The 17,730-nt window shown below is 43.7% G+C and overlaps 1 protein-coding gene across 1 annotated transcript in view; it reads right to left on the bottom strand.

Annotated features, from left to right (window-relative positions):
- The window catches only part of EXO1 (exonuclease 1), a 373,191-nt gene that overhangs the window by 259,882 nt on the left and 95,579 nt on the right, over positions 1 to 17,730 (bottom strand). The window contains exon 4 of the mRNA XM_069608142.1: positions 13,342 to 13,465. Within this exon, the coding sequence (XP_069464243.1) occupies positions 13,342 to 13,465 (124 nt within the window). The remainder of the gene's footprint in view (positions 1 to 13,341; positions 13,466 to 17,730) is intronic.

Raw genomic sequence — 17,730 nt, 5'->3', positions numbered from 1 at the left:
AATTTCTTTTCAGTACTTTCCTGATCTCCTCATTATTCGCACAGTAGGTAGTGATGAATTGAACTGTGTTTTCTGATTGTGTTTCTTTGATTTTCTGGTTCAAAGTTGAATGTCTAGTCATTTTTTGAGCTTTGTTCCTTGCTGTTTTAATTGCTTTTTGAGGGTACCCTCTGGCTGAGAAACGATTGGTCAACAATTTACATTCTGATTCACATTACGAGTCCGTGCAGTTTCGTTTTGCACGAATGAATTCACCTTTGGGGATATTTTGAATAAAAGGTTGATGGTGGCAACTTGTGGCAAAAAGTGTAGAATTTACTTCTGTTTCTTTTCTGTACGTTTTGGTATGCAGGTGATTCGCGGATACAGAAATGGTTAGATCCAAGATCTCTAGGTGGCTGCTTTGTCTGGTGAATTCTAAGCCGCATTGGTTTTCATTGACTTGATGTAGGAAGGCTTCAAGTTTATCGGATGTTCCATTCCAAATGATTAATACATCGTCTATGTATCTTGACCATTTTATTGTCTTGTTTTTGTATGGCTCCAGCTGGTAAATGAATAGGTCTTCAAACATCCCCATGACTAGATTTGCTAGGGCTGGGGCGTATTTTACATCCATCACAACTCCCCCAATTTGTCAGAAAAATTGGTTGTCAAAAATGAAGATATTGTTGTCCAGTGTAGTCATCAACATTTCTTTGAGCATACATACATAGTTAAAGTGTGAGGCAGACTTGTCTTTAAAGGTGTAGTCCATTGCTTCCAGTGCCAGTTTGTACCCAATTGATGTGTAAAGCGCCTTGACGTCCCAAGTTGCCAATAAGTAATTGTCTTGCCAGTGTCTTTCTTCCAAGATCTTTATAACAGCAGTTGTATCCTTCAGATAAGCCTTAATTTTACATACTTTTGGTCTTAAGATATTATCAATGTATTCTGCCAACAGTTCTGTTGCCCAACCTATACCACTTACGATGGGCCTACCTTCCGGGATGGTGTCTAAAGTCTTGTGTACTTTTGGAAGAAAATATATCGTCGGTATTACCGGTTTGGACACACAGAGATGTAATTTTTCATCATCAGAGATTAACCCTTGCTGGTACCATCCATCTATTAGACCTTTCAGTTCATGTATTATCCCCAATGTTGGATTTGTTGGAAGTCTCTCATAGCAATTTGGAGTCTCCAGGTGGTTATTAGCCATCTTGATGTAATCTACTCTGTTCATTATGATATTTCCACCTTTATCCGCTTCTTTTATGACCAGATCCTTATTTCGTTGTAAATTTAGTATTGCTGTTTTTTCCTTCTGGGATAGATTGTTGGGGAAACTTCTGCAATTTTGTTTGTACTTGGTTGTCAATTGGTGTAGGTTGTGTGTTGTGTGTTACTGCTTTATAAGAAGGCATCCACCATGTTGTCTGGCGATAATTGTGGTAAGAATTTTGATTTGGGTTTGAGTTCCTTGGTGGTTAAAGTTACCGGTTGTATCTCTAAATTCTTGTATTGTTAGATGTATTGGGTAGTCATCGGGTTCCCGTATTGATCTTAGTAGATGGATATTACTCAGTTCTTCGATGGTTATGTCAGATTTTTTAGAAGTTGTTTTTCGTTTGTCGACTTGTGTTGAAAAAAACTTTCTCAATTTAAGTTTTCGAATGAAATTGAAAAGGTCTATGTGTATTTCGATAGGTTCAAACAACGTTGTCGGGGCTAACGAAAGGCCTTTGTTAAGCAAACTGATTTCATCTCCAGTTAGAGTTTGACTTGATATATTCATCACAAGGTTATTTATTTCTGTTTCTTTGCGACTTCCAGTGCTGCTGCTCGTGTTGGATGCCGATAAGTGTCTAGACCGTCTGGATTTCCTGGATCCTCCTGATCCTCTCCTCCCTCTGCTCAGACTGTCTTTTGTGTAGTGTCTGGTTCCTTCTTCACCTGAAAACGGACCCGTTTAGTCAGTACGTTTCTGTTTCCTTTTTTGAAACGTCCGATTTGACTGAGGAAACCATGGCCTTTCGGCTTACTTGTCCCCTGTGCAACGTGCACATTTTCATCAGATTCATCTTCTGAACTTGCTGAAGAGGTATTGGGAGTGCTTTCTTTTGATATTGTTCTAGTGAATTTGTTATACTTCTCCTGAAATGTATACACCTTATCATCTTGATAATCTGTCCTCACAATAGAACTTCCTTAGTTTCTGTAATTTTAGGTGATCTTGGTATTCTTTGAGAATCTCACATTTTTTGAAAATTCTTTTCCTTTTTTAACGTCAAGAGCTTTTGCTTCCGTAATTTCTTTTTTGATTTTCTCCATTTGGTCTGTGGTCCTTTTGTGTTCATGTTCTGCGTGTTCAATCAACATTTCCAACATTTGCTTTGAGCTTTGGTTAAGGATGGATTCCCAATTGTCTGCCAAGTCTTTGTCCTCATCTTTGTTAAAATCTGGAAAGAAGAGGATGAGAGTCCTCTGGGAATTTGTTCCTTGGATAGGTAATTCTTCAGATAAATTATCTCCCAATACTTGTCCATTTCCGTGCGGGAGGCCCTTTCCAATTTGACAAATTTATATCTGAGGTCCTCCCGATCTTACCCTTAATGCTTATGAGGGTAACATCCTATACATGAAACCCAACTATTGAACATAGTGGTGGCCAGCGCACCAATGACAAGAGAGCCTAATTAAGTAGCCCATAAACTTGGTGCAGACATACTCACTAGGAATAGGTTATGTGGTTCACAGCCCATTTCGCCCCCCACCCCCGATTCCGCCTCCCACACATGTTTTTACACACTCACATTTTGCTCATTGTACTGTATGAGGTGTGATAGATGGATATGCAACACATGGTATGTGAATATGCACAATGAAGTTACACCTATTTCACACACAATTAGATATTGAGTCCATACATTTGTTTCAAAATGCTTTTCTGTATGTTTTTTTCTCTTTTGTAAAACCAAATCAGCCCGGATTTGAGAAAGGCAATGCCCATATGCCGAAACACGCGTCATGCAAGAAGGGCTGAAGACTCTATATACACTACTGAATTGGATTAACGGATACATTATAACAAGGAAACAACTTATCTTGGTGCAAAAAAGTGTAGGCACATTCCAAATTTTGTTTGTTTTTAACTTATTTATAACCGGTCTCAACCTGTTGGCCATCACTGCTGTGAGTATCTTGCTGTCTTGGTTGAGCATTGATAGCGGTCTCTACGATCTGCAGTCCATGTTATGTTTGATGAGTGGAATAATGATCGCTTCCCTAAGGGACAATGGCAACTGGCCTTTATCAAACACTTAGATCAGCATAGCTAGCATCGGGAGGAGCAAATCTGATCTGTATGTTTTATAGAATTTACTCGGGAGTCCATCCGCCCCTAGGGCCTTATTGGTAGGCAATGACTGAATCACTCGTTCCAACTCATCTGACTTAAGTGGAGCCTCCAAGATCTCCCTTTCCGTTGCCTCACGTGTGGGCAAAGTAATCTCAGTCAATGCTTCTAGCACGTGAATTTCCTCCTACTCAGACTTATCCGCATTTAGTCTCTGATAGTACTCAAAAAAACATTTGTTTACACCCTCCTGGGTGTCTTGTGTCTGCCCATCTATCCCTTGTATTTCCCCGATTGCGTTTCTGGGGGTCTCACTCAGTAGTCTACCCGGCTTCTCTCCTTCTGCGTGCTGTCTCTCAACATATTTCCTATAATTTAGGTTGCATAATCTCTCCCAATGACCTTTGCAATCTTCCCGTAGTTGGCATATGGTCTCAGCCTCTCCTGGGGAACTCCCTCCCTTACGCATTTCAGTTTCTATCTTCTGTTCTGTGTCCTGCAATTCCTGTATTATGCCTTCTTGTAATCCTTTCGATTAAGCCATTGCCGCCCCCCGTCACCACCACTTTTGAACGCCTTGCTCAACGTGCCAGCCGATCTTACGCTTCCAGTGTTGTGTTCAAAATACTCTCATATATCGGTCCTCAGATCTTCTCTAAACACTGTCTTTTAGTGCCTCCGCTCTGAGCCTCCATGTTGGAATTCGCGCTCTCGGCGGCAGGTGCTGCCATGTTACTACCAACGGAGCATCGTCTGAGAGGACCCCTGCCTTGTATTCTGCACTCCTCATTTCTCCTATTAACTTTGCTGCAACAAATGTATAGTCTAATCGGGTGCGCACATTTTGTAGGGCGGAGTAATGAGAATATTCTCTGTTTTGTGGGTGCTGTAATCTCCATACATCCACTAATCAAAAATCATTTAATAGAGCTCTAACAGTCTTCGCCACCGGGGTAGGCTTGACAACCTTCTAATTTTATCTATCTAGTTTTGGCTCCAGTGTGCAATTGAAAACCCCCTCCCCACCCCCCCGGTACAACCGCCCCTTCCATATATGGGCCAATCCTGGCATATAGGTTCTTGAAATACACAGTGGTATCATGATTCGGGGGAAATAAATGTTAATGATATTTATTATTTGTTTACTATCATCCCTCTTATCAACACCATCCTACCGTCTGTCCCTGTGTTATATTGCAGTATCTTAAAAGGGACATGAGGTGCTATCCACGTTATGACCCCCCCCTGGCATACGTCAAGTACGTTGCCCCTATAGTGGTCCCCTTCCATTTCTTCACCACCACCTCTTGTTCATCTCTAGTCAAGTGAGTATCTTGTAACAATGCTATATATATTTTGCGTCTCTTTAAATACATCATGACCTTATTTCGCTTTAGATAGCTATTTAACCCCCTCACATTCCAGGATACTATCTTTAGGTCTCCCATCTCATCCGTACCCCACTCCACCTGCCTCCGCCCTTGCCCTCCTTTTCTTCATCACTGGCTTGTGATTATAGGCTCCCCCCCCCCTGAACCCTCCCATACACCCCCCCCCCCCCAACTACCCCCCTTAAACAGCCATTCCTGGATCTTAGGCTACCCCACATCTAGTCTCTTTCTCGGACGTGGCCGATACTCTGAGCTCTGTGGGCGGATACCGCCCTACAAGTATCCCAACTAAACTAACCACTGGGGTTGTTAATACGTTCTTTCAGTATGTCCCGTTACAACCTAACAGTTAACTCAGGATTTTTGCATGTACTCTTCGAGCTCCCCAGCTCGCAAGCTATAATCTAATCCAAACTCTGTGTCATCACATTAGATGCCCACCTCGTTGTCTGCATCACCTTACTTCCCCCAGTGGGTCACTCGTTTTTACTCCTTGGTTCTGCTCTCCGTCTGGTCCTCTGCTCCTGCCGGGCAGTTCCGCGCGTCAAGCCATGTTGTTGCGTCTTACGGGGTGTCAAATAAATATGCCTTACTGTTGTGTATCACTTTCAGCTTCGCCGGGTATAGCAACATATACTTGTATCCCGCCTCACGTAGCCTCCTCTTGACAGACACGTAGTTCAAGCGTTGTCGTTGCACCAGAAAAGTATAGTCCGGGTATGCCATTACAGTTGCAGATCCTCTGCTTATGGTCCCCCCTTTGCGGAAGTGTTCCAGGATCTTTTCTCTGCCTTTATAGTTCAATAATTTTGCAATGAGTGGGCGGGGAGGTACTCAGGGTCACGGCCGCCTGGTCAGGGCCCTGTACGCCCTCTCTACTGTAAATCCTTGGGTGAGTGCTCAGTGCTCCTCCGCTAATCTCCTGTAAAATCATATTCCCCACGTCCGAGCCCTCTTCTCCCTCCGGGAGCCCCACGATACGATTGTTATTTCTGTGTGCTCGCCCTTCCGCCTCCTCCGCCCTGTCCTCTTGGTTTAGCACTTGTTGCTGCAATACAGCAACCTCCCCAGCATTCGCGGTGCAGGTGCTTGTGTTGGCTTTCACATCGCTTTCTAGTACCCCCGTGCGTTCTGACAGCTTCCTGACATCTTGTCGCAGCAGGTTGACGTCTATGCTCACAGCGTCAATTTTCAATTCCAGCGAAGTCCACAATTCGGCCTCCAGGATCTGTTGATCATTGTGGGACCCTTCTCCTTGTACTTCTGATTTCTTGGGTTTCACCAGTTCCCCCATTGGAGACAATTTGGCGAAGTCCACCATTGTTTGTTGTTTCGCTTTAGTTTTACCCCCTTTGGCTACCATGTCCACTTCTGGGGCTAAATGGTCCCCGTTTTCAGTATTGGGCCTCTTCGTTATCTCACCTCCATAACTATTGCCCCCAGTGTTGCGGATCCTCCGTCCGCAGTGTGTAAGCTCTAGCTTCTGTGTCCTGGCCTGTTTGGGCTCCCCTAGTCCTGTAGTACTGCTGAGCTGTCAATACCTCCCACTGGAAGTCCTGTATTCAGCAAGGAGGGGCACTTAGGATGCCTTGTCACCTGCTCCGTTTTTACTTCACTCCATCCAGCTGCCTCATAACTGTATTTGGCTCCCCTATAGCGTTGGCGCTGCGTCTCTTAAGGACTCCAGGTCCTGCATGCCTGTCCGTCCACTCTAGGCACCTCTCGCGATTGTTCGCGTACCTCACTGTCTGGCGGTGAACATAATCCTCTGTGGTACCGATTACTCACTGTGTGCTCCCAGCCGCTCCATCTCGACAGGGCATATCCTGCTGCCCCAGCATGGCGGTGCCCTCCATATTAGCCCGCCACTCTATATTCATTGAACTTGTGGGACAGACGTTCCCACTGTCCAACCGCTCGCTCCACAGTTATTTTCTTATGCTCCTTCATGACATTTCTACTGTCTCCACACTGTCATGTTGTGGCGAGAGGTGTGCTACAGTTCCTCACCATTTTCTGTCTTCGTGCCGCTGTCTCGTTCTGGTTTAGGGCGTGGATTTATTGGTTAGCTTCAGTGGTCTGTATTGCTGCCCCGGCTCCGTTTAAATGTCTCCAGAGTTTATGGCTTCTTGAGTGCAGGCTGTTCCTGGTTTCCCACCAGCTGTGGCTGGCTTCCAAGTCTCTCACCCCTTCTTACTGCCACTCTCCGTTTGCTGCATCCCGTGGAGATGTCTGGGTGTCTGCGCCTCAGGTGTCTGTTGTCTCTAAGTGGGCCTGTGCACCACTGTTAAGGAGGAGCCCACTTCAGGATTTGTAATTCAGACTAGGCGGCACCTCACTGCTTCTTAATGATCTTCGGTGCTAGAAACTGCAGTCGGTGTCTTGCGTTTCTGTGCGCATTCATCCCGGTCATCTTATGCATTAGGGTCCTGCCATCCTCTGCATTGCTTCATGTTGGTTACTTTGTGATGCTCGAAGTAGACCGAAACCACCATCCGTCTCGTGTGCCTTATGAGCCCCTCCGATCTTGTTGCCCGTGGGGAGGCGTGCGCTTATGTTCTGTTCGCCTCTACCAGCCTTGGGGCTAGCAGCGTTTTCACCAGAGGTGCTGCCCCTTCTCACAGCTTCGTCTGTTGTGTGGCTGGTTAGCCTCTGTTTATCCGCGGCCCCACTGTTCCAGCCTACCAGCTGTCTGGCTCCATGCCTTTGTTCTGCAGCATATGTTTAGTCCGACGCCGGTGTTCTCTAGTGTCCTGTTTAGGTTACACGTTTACACCATTCCCGCCGGCCTTTCCCATGTATTGCACTTTCTTGGAATAATGCGCGGTGGTCTGGGAATCTTCGGCTCGCTCAGCCGCGCTGCAGTCAGCTCGCTATGTATTAATTCTGCAGCTGCCCGACCTTCTCCTTGCTTTCACCAGGTGACACTATGTATCCGCAGCGTAAGCGTGTCTCATACTTTTCCAGCCAGCTTCACTCGCATTAGTTACTTTGTGTCCCTATGGTTGTCGCATCTCTTGACCCATATCCAGAGCGCTAGGTCTATTCTCTGCAAAGAACAGGGCTCCTTTTCCGTTACCATTGCGCTTCTATGTGGACTATCTTGTTCCCAAGTGGGCGCCATCTTCATTCCTTTGTCCCTGGGGTCATGGAAACTTCTTTTGCTTCAAGTTCTTTTCTGCTTAAGCATTTCACGTCGGGTTTTGCACCGCTACGTGCTGATGACCTTCATAGTGCAGTAGCTTCAGTTCCACTTCTGAATACAGGCATCAAACACCTATTTGTAGCCGGATCATTGATCAACGGGAGCACTCGAAAAGGACGTCTTAAGCCATGCCCATATAGCCACGTCCCCAACCTCTCCAATGCGACCTCTCTCTCCAACTCCACTTTTAGCAGCTTGCAAGAACTCTGGCGTGCTCAGAACTTTATTTCTTTCAACGGACCTCCTCTCACTTGTTTCTCCCCCCTATTGATTCTCCTGCGGTGCTGCAAGTGCTCTTATATTGAAGTGATGGAGGAAAGATTCTTTCTAAAGCTTATGCACGGCTGTGAGGGAACTTCATCACAGTGACAGACCAGTTATCACCACCTGTTCTTTTTTGATTATTGGTGAAACCGGCTGTGTCGAACCGCTTGGCTTTTGGCTTCTCTGGAGTCAAGGCCAGTACCACGAGCACGGGAGCTTCCCTCACTCCTGCTTATCAGCATAGGCTTTACCCGTGTACCATTGACATTGCTGCAGTACACTTGTGCTATTGTTTGCGGTCCAAGGCTCTCTTCCACAAAGGTTCTGTGGGCCTGGGACGAAAAGGGCAAGGTCACTTCTTGCCTCGCCACCCTCTCGATTCCTGCTGCCTTTCACCTTCGCTTGAACTGCTGCGTGGTAGTCATATCGTTGTGCTGTCTGCTGTATTCGCCTTTCTCGTACTGCGCTCTCTTGCTCCACCTTTTCTCTCTGTGGGGAAAGCAAGGAGTCGCCAGGTGCGAGTGATTATGATCAATTGCCTGACTCTGCTTCACCCTTGTGTAGGGACATGTCAGGTAAACAGTTCTAGTATTATGTCGCGAAAAAGTGTGGGTGTCGGAAAAGGGTAAGGTTTGTGTCTCAGAGCATCCTACAGAGTAGGAAGGGTAGGTTTTGGAGAGTTTCTTAAATGGACGAGAAGGACCAAGATGAAGAACAGAACAGAGGGGATTGTGGGATCGGTAGTCCGTCATAGTGGATCGGGTGTTGGTAAAATATTATATCAGAGGGACGGGATTGGTAGGGTTTGCGGGGCAAACGGAAATGACTGGAATTATTAGTATGAAGTGAACAGGGGAAGTTGTGGGAACCGTAATGTTTTGTCTGAACAGAAGGGGAGTGCGAGAAATAGTGACCAGAGGGTGCGTGGAAAAGAATGACAGGGTGTATGCGGGTAAGGCACAGGACTACAGCGGTTTTGGGAGAGACAGTTTCTGAATGTGACAGGGTTTGATATCCTAGGGAATAGGTTATATACAGAGGGGTCAGTGTATTTGGGTATGAGATTCAATGGGAAGAAGAAGGGCAGATGTGGCGCAGCCCATAAAGGTCTGAGGGATCTCACTCTCCTCATCTTCTTTTTCTTCTTCCCCAGTAACATACCGCGTCTCACCTGGGGTATTCCCCAGAGCATGACCCCCGGGTTCCCCTACGCAGGCGATCCTCCCCCTCTGGTCCACCCCCAGAAACTGGATCTAACGGCGATGGCTGTGCCCTCACCACCTGAATAAAGGATTCTCAAGGTCTTACTGGGATAACACCCTCAAATTTCTCACAGAAGCCAGAAGTCAAGGCCCTGAGAAGTCTGTGGTGAAGAGTGGGATAAAACACTCCACACACAAATGTAAAACGTGGTGTGAATAAAGACTATCAAGTGAAAGAGATAATAAGAAACAGAATCTAGTAGAGAGAACTCAGGAGAGGGGGATTACAGAGTTGGGAAAAGTCATACAAAACCTCAGAAAGGTTGAACCTCAAGAAAGTGAGAAACATAAAACCAAGGGAAAAGAGTGTGGGACAGCATTTCAAGAAGAATCGTTAGAAGCGTAACATTAAGGAGAGTACAAGGCCAATCAACATTTGGGAGGAGCTACTTGAGCTCATAAATAAAAACCTAAGGGAGTGTCAAAGAAGAGCATTCTAAGAAATATATTTTCAACCAGAGACATTTTGTATATGGAAAAATAGAGAGGGCAATTAAGAGAACCACCCAGTAGACATTGACATTCTTTTGGCCCACTTTGATTTGTTCATATTCGTGTTAGGGTCAGACAGAAATAGGGTTGGACTGAGGACATTTTACTTACTGACGACAGACGAGCACCTTTAGGTTAGGAAGGAAAATCCCCATAGTAGTAGGGAGAGATGGACCTTTTCTTCATCATTTTATTAAAAACAAAGTAAACATGTCCATAGTGTGTGCGATTCCAAGTGCCTCTTGAATAAACTATGGTATAACAAAACCTTTAGAAAGTCATTGAAAAAAACTTTAGGTAAAAAGGGGCAGTTAAGGCGATTAGATTTAATGCAACAAATCCCTTGCACCAATAGGTTTCTTTGGGGGCCCCCTGACCAGGGCCACTGTAACATAGACCCATTTCCCCCCTACCTAGTAGATGTGATCTCGACAGATGTCCTCCAATTTATTTATTTTTCCTCGGTTTCCATTCCCCCGATCATTACAGATGCAATTACAGCGATAACCCTCAAATTAAAAAGGTCTTGCAGGCAATCCCCATCTGCCTCCTACCTTTTCCCTAAGGCCCCCGACTCACCTCAGTTGATTTTTACCTCCTTGGCCCCCGCCCATTACTCCGTTTCTCTCTGCTTCGTATGGCACATTTATTTTCCTGAGCGCGTTTTACGTTATTACGACGGTAATCTTGCGAGATTACCCCGATAATGTGAAAACGTCAGAACTGTAACTGGCTCCCCAGACCACCCCCAACTTCACATTATTTCCTCTTACCCCCTGCCCACCTCTAGCCCAATGCAATGTCAACCTTTTCCCTCTTCCAAATACCTTTTTTTGCACTTTTCATATTCCTCTGATATTACTGCAGTAATTACTTGCATCGAACAAAGAAAAACAAAAAAACATTAAAATGCTGGCTTTACATTTCTGAACAGCACCTCTGCTGCAAGGCACCATGGGAGATATAGCTATATTTTAGGGAGAAGGGGTCACCAACCTTCCCTGTCAAATATTTTAAAAACGACTAATGGAATAGCCCCAGACCCCCTCCTGGAAATCGAGTCAAAGCTTTGTGCCCATGTTTGATACCTGGGCCAATTCCATCCAGCGTTTTTTTTGTGCACTGCGCAGAAATTTCTCTATGGTGAAATGAATGGGAGTATGCTGAAAACAGCATTTTAAATACGTTTCGAACATATCTTTCACAAAATGTTCAGTCAATCCCAAACTACTTAAAGCTCACGACAGAGCTATATGACATGGATAATGCATATTGGTGGGACCGTGAGAGGGTCAGTGGCAACACTGAATTGCTTTACCTGTATAGCAAGTCTACTCCCATCCCAGCCATGGTTATCTGCGCGCACGCATAACAGCAGCAAAACGCCCCCTCCTCCCCGCTCCTCTAGCCACCTCCCCAAATCAGACCTTTTGCCTTTTTTCATATTGTCTCATCCAATCTGTTGCCCTCACATTTCATCCCTTTCAGACTCATTCTTCCTTCCATTTTATTTCTCATTTTGTTTCCTTTCTTTTTCATATTGTTGTGCAACAGAGGCTACACCCATTATACTTTTGTATTATTTATACTCGCACGAAATGGCACCTTTCCACTGCATTCCTATCCACTGTTTACACCTTTCTCGTAGCCTTAGATCACTCTCCCCATTTTGAAACGTGGCCTAGCATTTTTTCTGTCCCTTTCCCTATGAAGTGGAGCTGGCTGCATTTTTGCAGAAAACATCCTTCCCCATTCGGCTCTCTCTACCCCACCATGTTTTATGATGGCTCTTAATGCTCACACCAAGCAGCACAAGCCAGGGGTCCAGGCTCTTATCGGATTGCCACCCTGCCCTCACGCCTATGGCTGGCAGGAGACATCTGTACCATTCCAAGCGCAGTTTTGATTTTATTCTTGCACTCCACTGCAGCTCAATACAGAGCCGAGGCACGCTCGTTTTATTTTTAATGGGCGTTTGTAGTGCATGGATATATGCGAATGGCTGGACTGTGGAGATGGGCACAGCCTCTATATTAGCCCACGGAGACCTTTATCTGGATAAAGTACCAATTCTGCCCTACATTTTTGCATATATAAGGTGGGATCGGGGTCACCTCTGATTGCAGTAGCTCCAGTTTTCTTTCGATGCTACAAGCAAAACACAGTTTATGAGAAGTTCACATTTAACAGCTTCTTGAAACGTACTAGATATCACCTGTTTCTGTGATTATTGGACCACTAAAATATCAACAACATACAGAAACGGACTCATTCTGAACTTCTCACTGGAAAGTATTAAAAAAATGCCTCTAAAACAGACACTGAACACAGATATTAAACTCTACAATAAAGTAACAGAAGGTAAAGGACTGTGGCTATAAAACCTTTAAAAAAAGAAAACATATGAAGTGTATATATTTTGCAAACGGTGCAGAACTTCAATAACATCTGCGGGACTTCCATAAATGCCAGTAACTTTGAGTCCACATCAAGACGAAATAAAAACGAAATAGGGGGCAGTCATTGAATTCCACCATCTTTTTATTTTTTAATTTGATTTAGAGATGACAGACTATAGCCTGAATGCACTGGAAAAACAGAAGCCTGACAAAATTGAGTGCAGGCCAAAATAATCACTTTGTAGTTTGAGAGCCTGTCAAAAACATGTACATTTTCCTCTAGCTTTGTTGCATTTACAGTTTAGGTAGATTGGTGGTGCAGCCACTGATTGCCAACTATGTTCATGTACATGGTTCAGGAGATCCAGTGGACCAAGCACTGTATTCCAAACATAGTGTGTGCAGCCTTCTCACTGTAAACCAGTGAACTGCAAAAGATATACGCAGGATAAAAAAGTGGAAGTGTACAGCAGCCATGAAGGTAAGGTTTCGTTTCTCACGCCAACTTCACAATATGTGGGAAATGACAGTACAAAGGGAGCCCCGGGCAATGGTTGGAGAATCTAGGCATTTTTATGGCAAATGCTGGCATATGATCACAATATCTACCGCATGATACGAGTGGCAAAGCAAATCAAATTAGCGCCTGGTCATATGATGGCAATAGTTGGCAAATGAGGAATGCATAGTAAAGGGAGTGACTGTGCCTATATAAGCCAAAATGATTGGCCTTGTTCTTTTGCCAACAAATACTGTTCCATGAACTTGCAACCATTTCATATTATATTGCTTTTATATTTTTAACCAAAAAAGCAAATTTTATTCAAACGTGTTTTTTTTATATTGGTATTACAGCTTGCAATATAAAGTTGCATTTTTCAATTTGTTTCATTAGTCTACCAGTCGAACCTTCTCAAATAGAGGCCTGCAACTGTCTGATGAACACCACAATCTTATTTGACAAATATTCAAAGATATGAAAATTACTTGCTTTTATCACTGCGTGGGCCATTGCAGGTGTTACATTGACACAGCGTGTGAAACATTCTCTGGCCTCAGACAACTTTCCCTCGCGAAGCAGCTGCTTCCCCTTCTGCAAATTTGTCTGACGCCTCCTGAAAGTTAATAGAAGAACGTAAAGCACCTTGTAATTTAGAAATCTTGCTAAATCGTAAAGCACATTGTTATTTAGAGACCTCTCTTAACCGTTCAGGCATAGTTAAAAATGAAACTGCATAGGCGGTAAAACCATTACAAAGTCCAGGAACAACATAGAAATTTTTTGGGGGGTAAATTTGATATTTGCTGCAGTTTTGGGCTTGCTATAAATAACCTCCAAAAGCTCATCAGGAATCAGTGACGTAAAAACAACTGTGTTTTGCCTCACTGCCCCGGTCATTTCTAACCTAACACGTGCCAATATTTCCCCATTACCGCCTATTTTCCACTCCTTTTTATTTTCCCTTTGAAGGACTACCATCGATCAGCTAATACTAACCTTTAAGTTAAAATACAGGCATGCCTATAACATGCACTCTAATAATCGCGTTCTCTATACCGTCAGTCTGTTAGGAACTTCGAAAATACGTGTTAAACCAATTAGGTTTCTTTATGCGTACATGCTCTTTTTGATAATATCTTGGATTAAAAAAAATGAATTTAACAATATATCCACAGTGTAAACACAATGAATCAGAGTATTCGTAATCTTGAAACTTTACAAGATTGATATCTTTTGAATCATGGGAAGCACATTTTAACAAAATAATTTCTAATATAAAGATAAAAAACGTACGCAAGTACAAGCCCTGAAGAAGGACTTACTTTGTGTGTGTATCTGTAGGGAAATCTATACACAAGGAAAGGATGCAAAGCAAAACTCTACATTTAAAAATAAAAATATAAATACATCCCGCACAAAGCATTTGAAACACATGCAAGGAAATATCATGCTGTCTGCAGCCAATCTAGAATAAAAGTGTATTGTCTGTAGTAAAAGACAAAGCCCAAACAGAATTATTTTTCAGTTACATGGAAAAATAAAAATACAGCAATCTGTGTTAAATGGAGAATAGTCAAATATGGGATGAAAAGCACAGCATGTTATAGAAAAGGACAAATCTAATTGAGGACCACATTTTCCCTGCTTTCTTCTTTGCAGGGCTGAAAATCAGCATTACTAAATAAACTAAGAATTGAAGGGTAAATCTTTGACAGGAGCTTGATCGCAAAATGGTATGTTCCCCTTTTTCAAGTACTACTTAGAATATTGAAACACTAGATAGAAAGCAAAAGTGCATCCTCCATGACCCAAGCTTCAGTGCTGGTGCAGGGGTGTTTTTCCAAGGGAATGAAACTCCGGCCTTGAGGCTGGGGTGTACACTTTAGGACACTGCCTGGATTCACAAAAAGGGCCTAATGTTCTTTGTTCTGGGAAAAGGCCTTTCAAGCAAAATACATGCACAAATACCATTTGCCACTGGGTCGGACCAACAATTCCCTAAAAATACAAGGAATATATTTTAAGAAGCAGACTTGTAGTGGACTTGCCCCAAGTAATCAGAAATTCTCAAACAGGTCTTCCAGGAACGATGCATTTCACTCTTACTCAGACTTGAAGTCTGACATTTGTGACAGCAAGTTGCTGTAATCACTCAGGGAACATAGGACTTGTACTGGGGAGACCCCCGGCCGGCCCATAGAGCCGAGGTTTTCTCCGAAGTACTTTAAGACGAGATAGCTGCACCTTTGAGATGGATGGGGGTGCAGATTTATTACTCCAACACCAATTAATAAGGACAACTCAGTGGTTTGGCAAAGGGAGTCCGTTTAATGACAAGTACAAAAAACGGGGAGTCATGGAAATCAGCAGTGATGCGATAGTCCGTCTCACTTCAACTCCAACGAACTTCACATAAACAGTGACATTTATACTCAAAACTCATCATAATTGATGTGTAACACTCAAAAGTTAACATGCAATTGTATTGGCTAGGAAAAGGTAACTTTAATATAGGTACTATATCTGTATATGGTAACGGAGTGAGGGGATTGGGTAAACACCGTCAGGTGGGCGTCTAAGCACTCCCTTCAAACATGACTACTGTAGACGTCACTAAGAGTACGACGTCCCATTGGTTCTACTAACTATAGAACCCTAGATTATTTGATCCATTGTGATTGGGTTGGCATCAACCCCATGCATACATTTCCACTTTGCTTAGAAGCACGCAGAACTGCCAGCCAGGTGCAAGGTGCCCCTCAGCTACCCAGCCTCCCTCCAATTAAGGTTACAATCAATCATCGCTTCAGCAACTATGTGTCAATTATTTTACTTTGGTTGGCCTCGAAACTGCATCTTCTGACTGGAAAAGTTCTGATATCTCTGTCTGGGTGGATGCCCAGCGTAGGTGTGAACCCCGTGCTCCTTCTCATCCGATTCCCACACCATGAATTTGTCGAGTTTCTCTCCATTTGTGCATTTAATTCTTATTCGGCTTGCCACCTGCCTACGCCTTCGTATCTCAACCTTTCAAAGACAGGATATTCTGTTCTTAAGTTTCAATTATATGTAGCTACTGTTCGCTCCTTCTATTGGTATGACCTTGGCTCTCCTGGCACGAGTTGCATCTGCTGAGTTTCGATTCAGCCGTCTCTTCTCGTTTAGCTAGAATATGAATCTTGTCTGATTTGGCCTCTAGTAACCCGAGTTAATTCTGCTTCTAGCGCAAAGTGGAATCAAATTTATAATACTGTGCTTCGTTTTGAGGTAGATTATGTAGAATGGCGCTCGCCGCTCTATTCTTCTACTTAGCATAGGGGTTTCAAGCATATGTACAGGCGTTCGCTGGTTGAGTATCTTCATCCTGCTTACAGCTTAAGCTTCATTGCGTTTCAACATCGTTCTCTTCTTCTAGGCTCATGATATCTTTATTCCTAGCGTTTCTTCTCTGTGTGCCATTTTTTGGTTGTCATTTCTTCCATTTGTGAGTCTGTCCGGGCTCTCGTGACGTCACCATTCATTTTCCATTATGGTCTTTTTGGTTTCTTCCTGGATGGTACTTCAATCTTCATTTCGTCTCATTTGTTGGTAGGGTTTTCTCAATGGATACCTTACTGTCCATGGTTTTCTGGGTATCGGTAATAGGCGTTGTTCTTCTGATAGGCACTGGGCAGAGCCCTACTGCGGCTCTCTGCTGGTTTATTTGCTCATCATACATCACATATTTTGGTGTGAACGTTCCTGGTACTTCAAAATGGGCGATGGGAGTGCAGGCTTTATTTGGGACCTCCCCTACACTCCTCCCTCTGGGTGATTTATCGACCACTTTCACTTCCTTCTTTGGATTCAACTTACTTGGTTCCTCTGTATTCATCTTCACTTTATCATCTGGGTTCATTCCTTCATCTTCTGGATCTATATATGATGGTTTGAAGAAGTGTCTCTTTGGAGTCCATATCTTTATTACTCCTTTCAGGCTTCCTGCTGTCCTTACGTGTTCATCTTTATTCCATGTCATTAGTTGACATTGTCCATTTGGCCTACAGTATACCAATCTTCCCACACAATTTCTGTGTTTCCCGGGATAAAGAAACTTTGTACCTTCTGACGCGTGCCTGCTGGCCTTCACAAAGTCTCTTATTTCTTCAGTCAAATCTTTGGGCTTCCCCTCCTGGCTTGACACCAATCATGATCTTCATCCCTATGGCTTTCTTCGCAGTTTTCTGGCATTGCGAGATTATTATCTTGATAACACAAAATCCTAGTAATATCATCACTAGCAGAGCTCCTAGGAACTTGAATATGTCTGCCATCCATTGTGGAACCCATGAAAACAGTGATCCAAACCAGCTGTCATCAACTTCGTCAGTTTCGATCAATCATCTGGTTCTGTAGTTTCGTCAGCATACCTATGGCTTCTGTTAAAGTTCCATTTTCCTCGTCGTGAGATGGTATAAATGTGCAACATGATTCTCCAATTTTTCCACAAACTCCTCCATCCATGGCTGTCATCATGTCAAGCACATATCTGTTCTGGATAGTCATCAGTCGGATGGCTCTTAACTCTTCCTTAATCGCATTGAATCCTTTTATAGTCATGTTGATCGTCTACAATAACTCCCATCTGGTTATCTGCAACCATTTAGTATTTACTCCAACTTGGATTCTTGGCACGAAGAGCGTCGTGAACACTGATGAGGTGAGGCTGAACAGCCTGTGTTCATATGGGATCGCATGAAATGCGTCTTCTGATTTAGCAGAGAAGTAATTCTCTCTCTTCATCCTAGTCATCAGTTCCACAGATCTCTTCCTCAGGTGAGCATCTGCTTTCGAGAAACTGTCAATATTAAGGTCACTTTTTAGTTCATAGTCATCTCC

This window comes from Ambystoma mexicanum, chromosome 4q, assembly GCF_040938575.1.
Source record: "Ambystoma mexicanum isolate Mex_15411 chromosome 4q, UKY_AmexF1_1, whole genome shotgun sequence".
In the NCBI taxonomy this organism is placed as follows: domain Eukaryota; kingdom Metazoa; phylum Chordata; class Amphibia; order Caudata; family Ambystomatidae; genus Ambystoma; species Ambystoma mexicanum.
The sequence above is the reverse complement of the archived record's forward strand: the minus strand, read 5'-3'. Positions and strand labels throughout refer to the sequence as shown.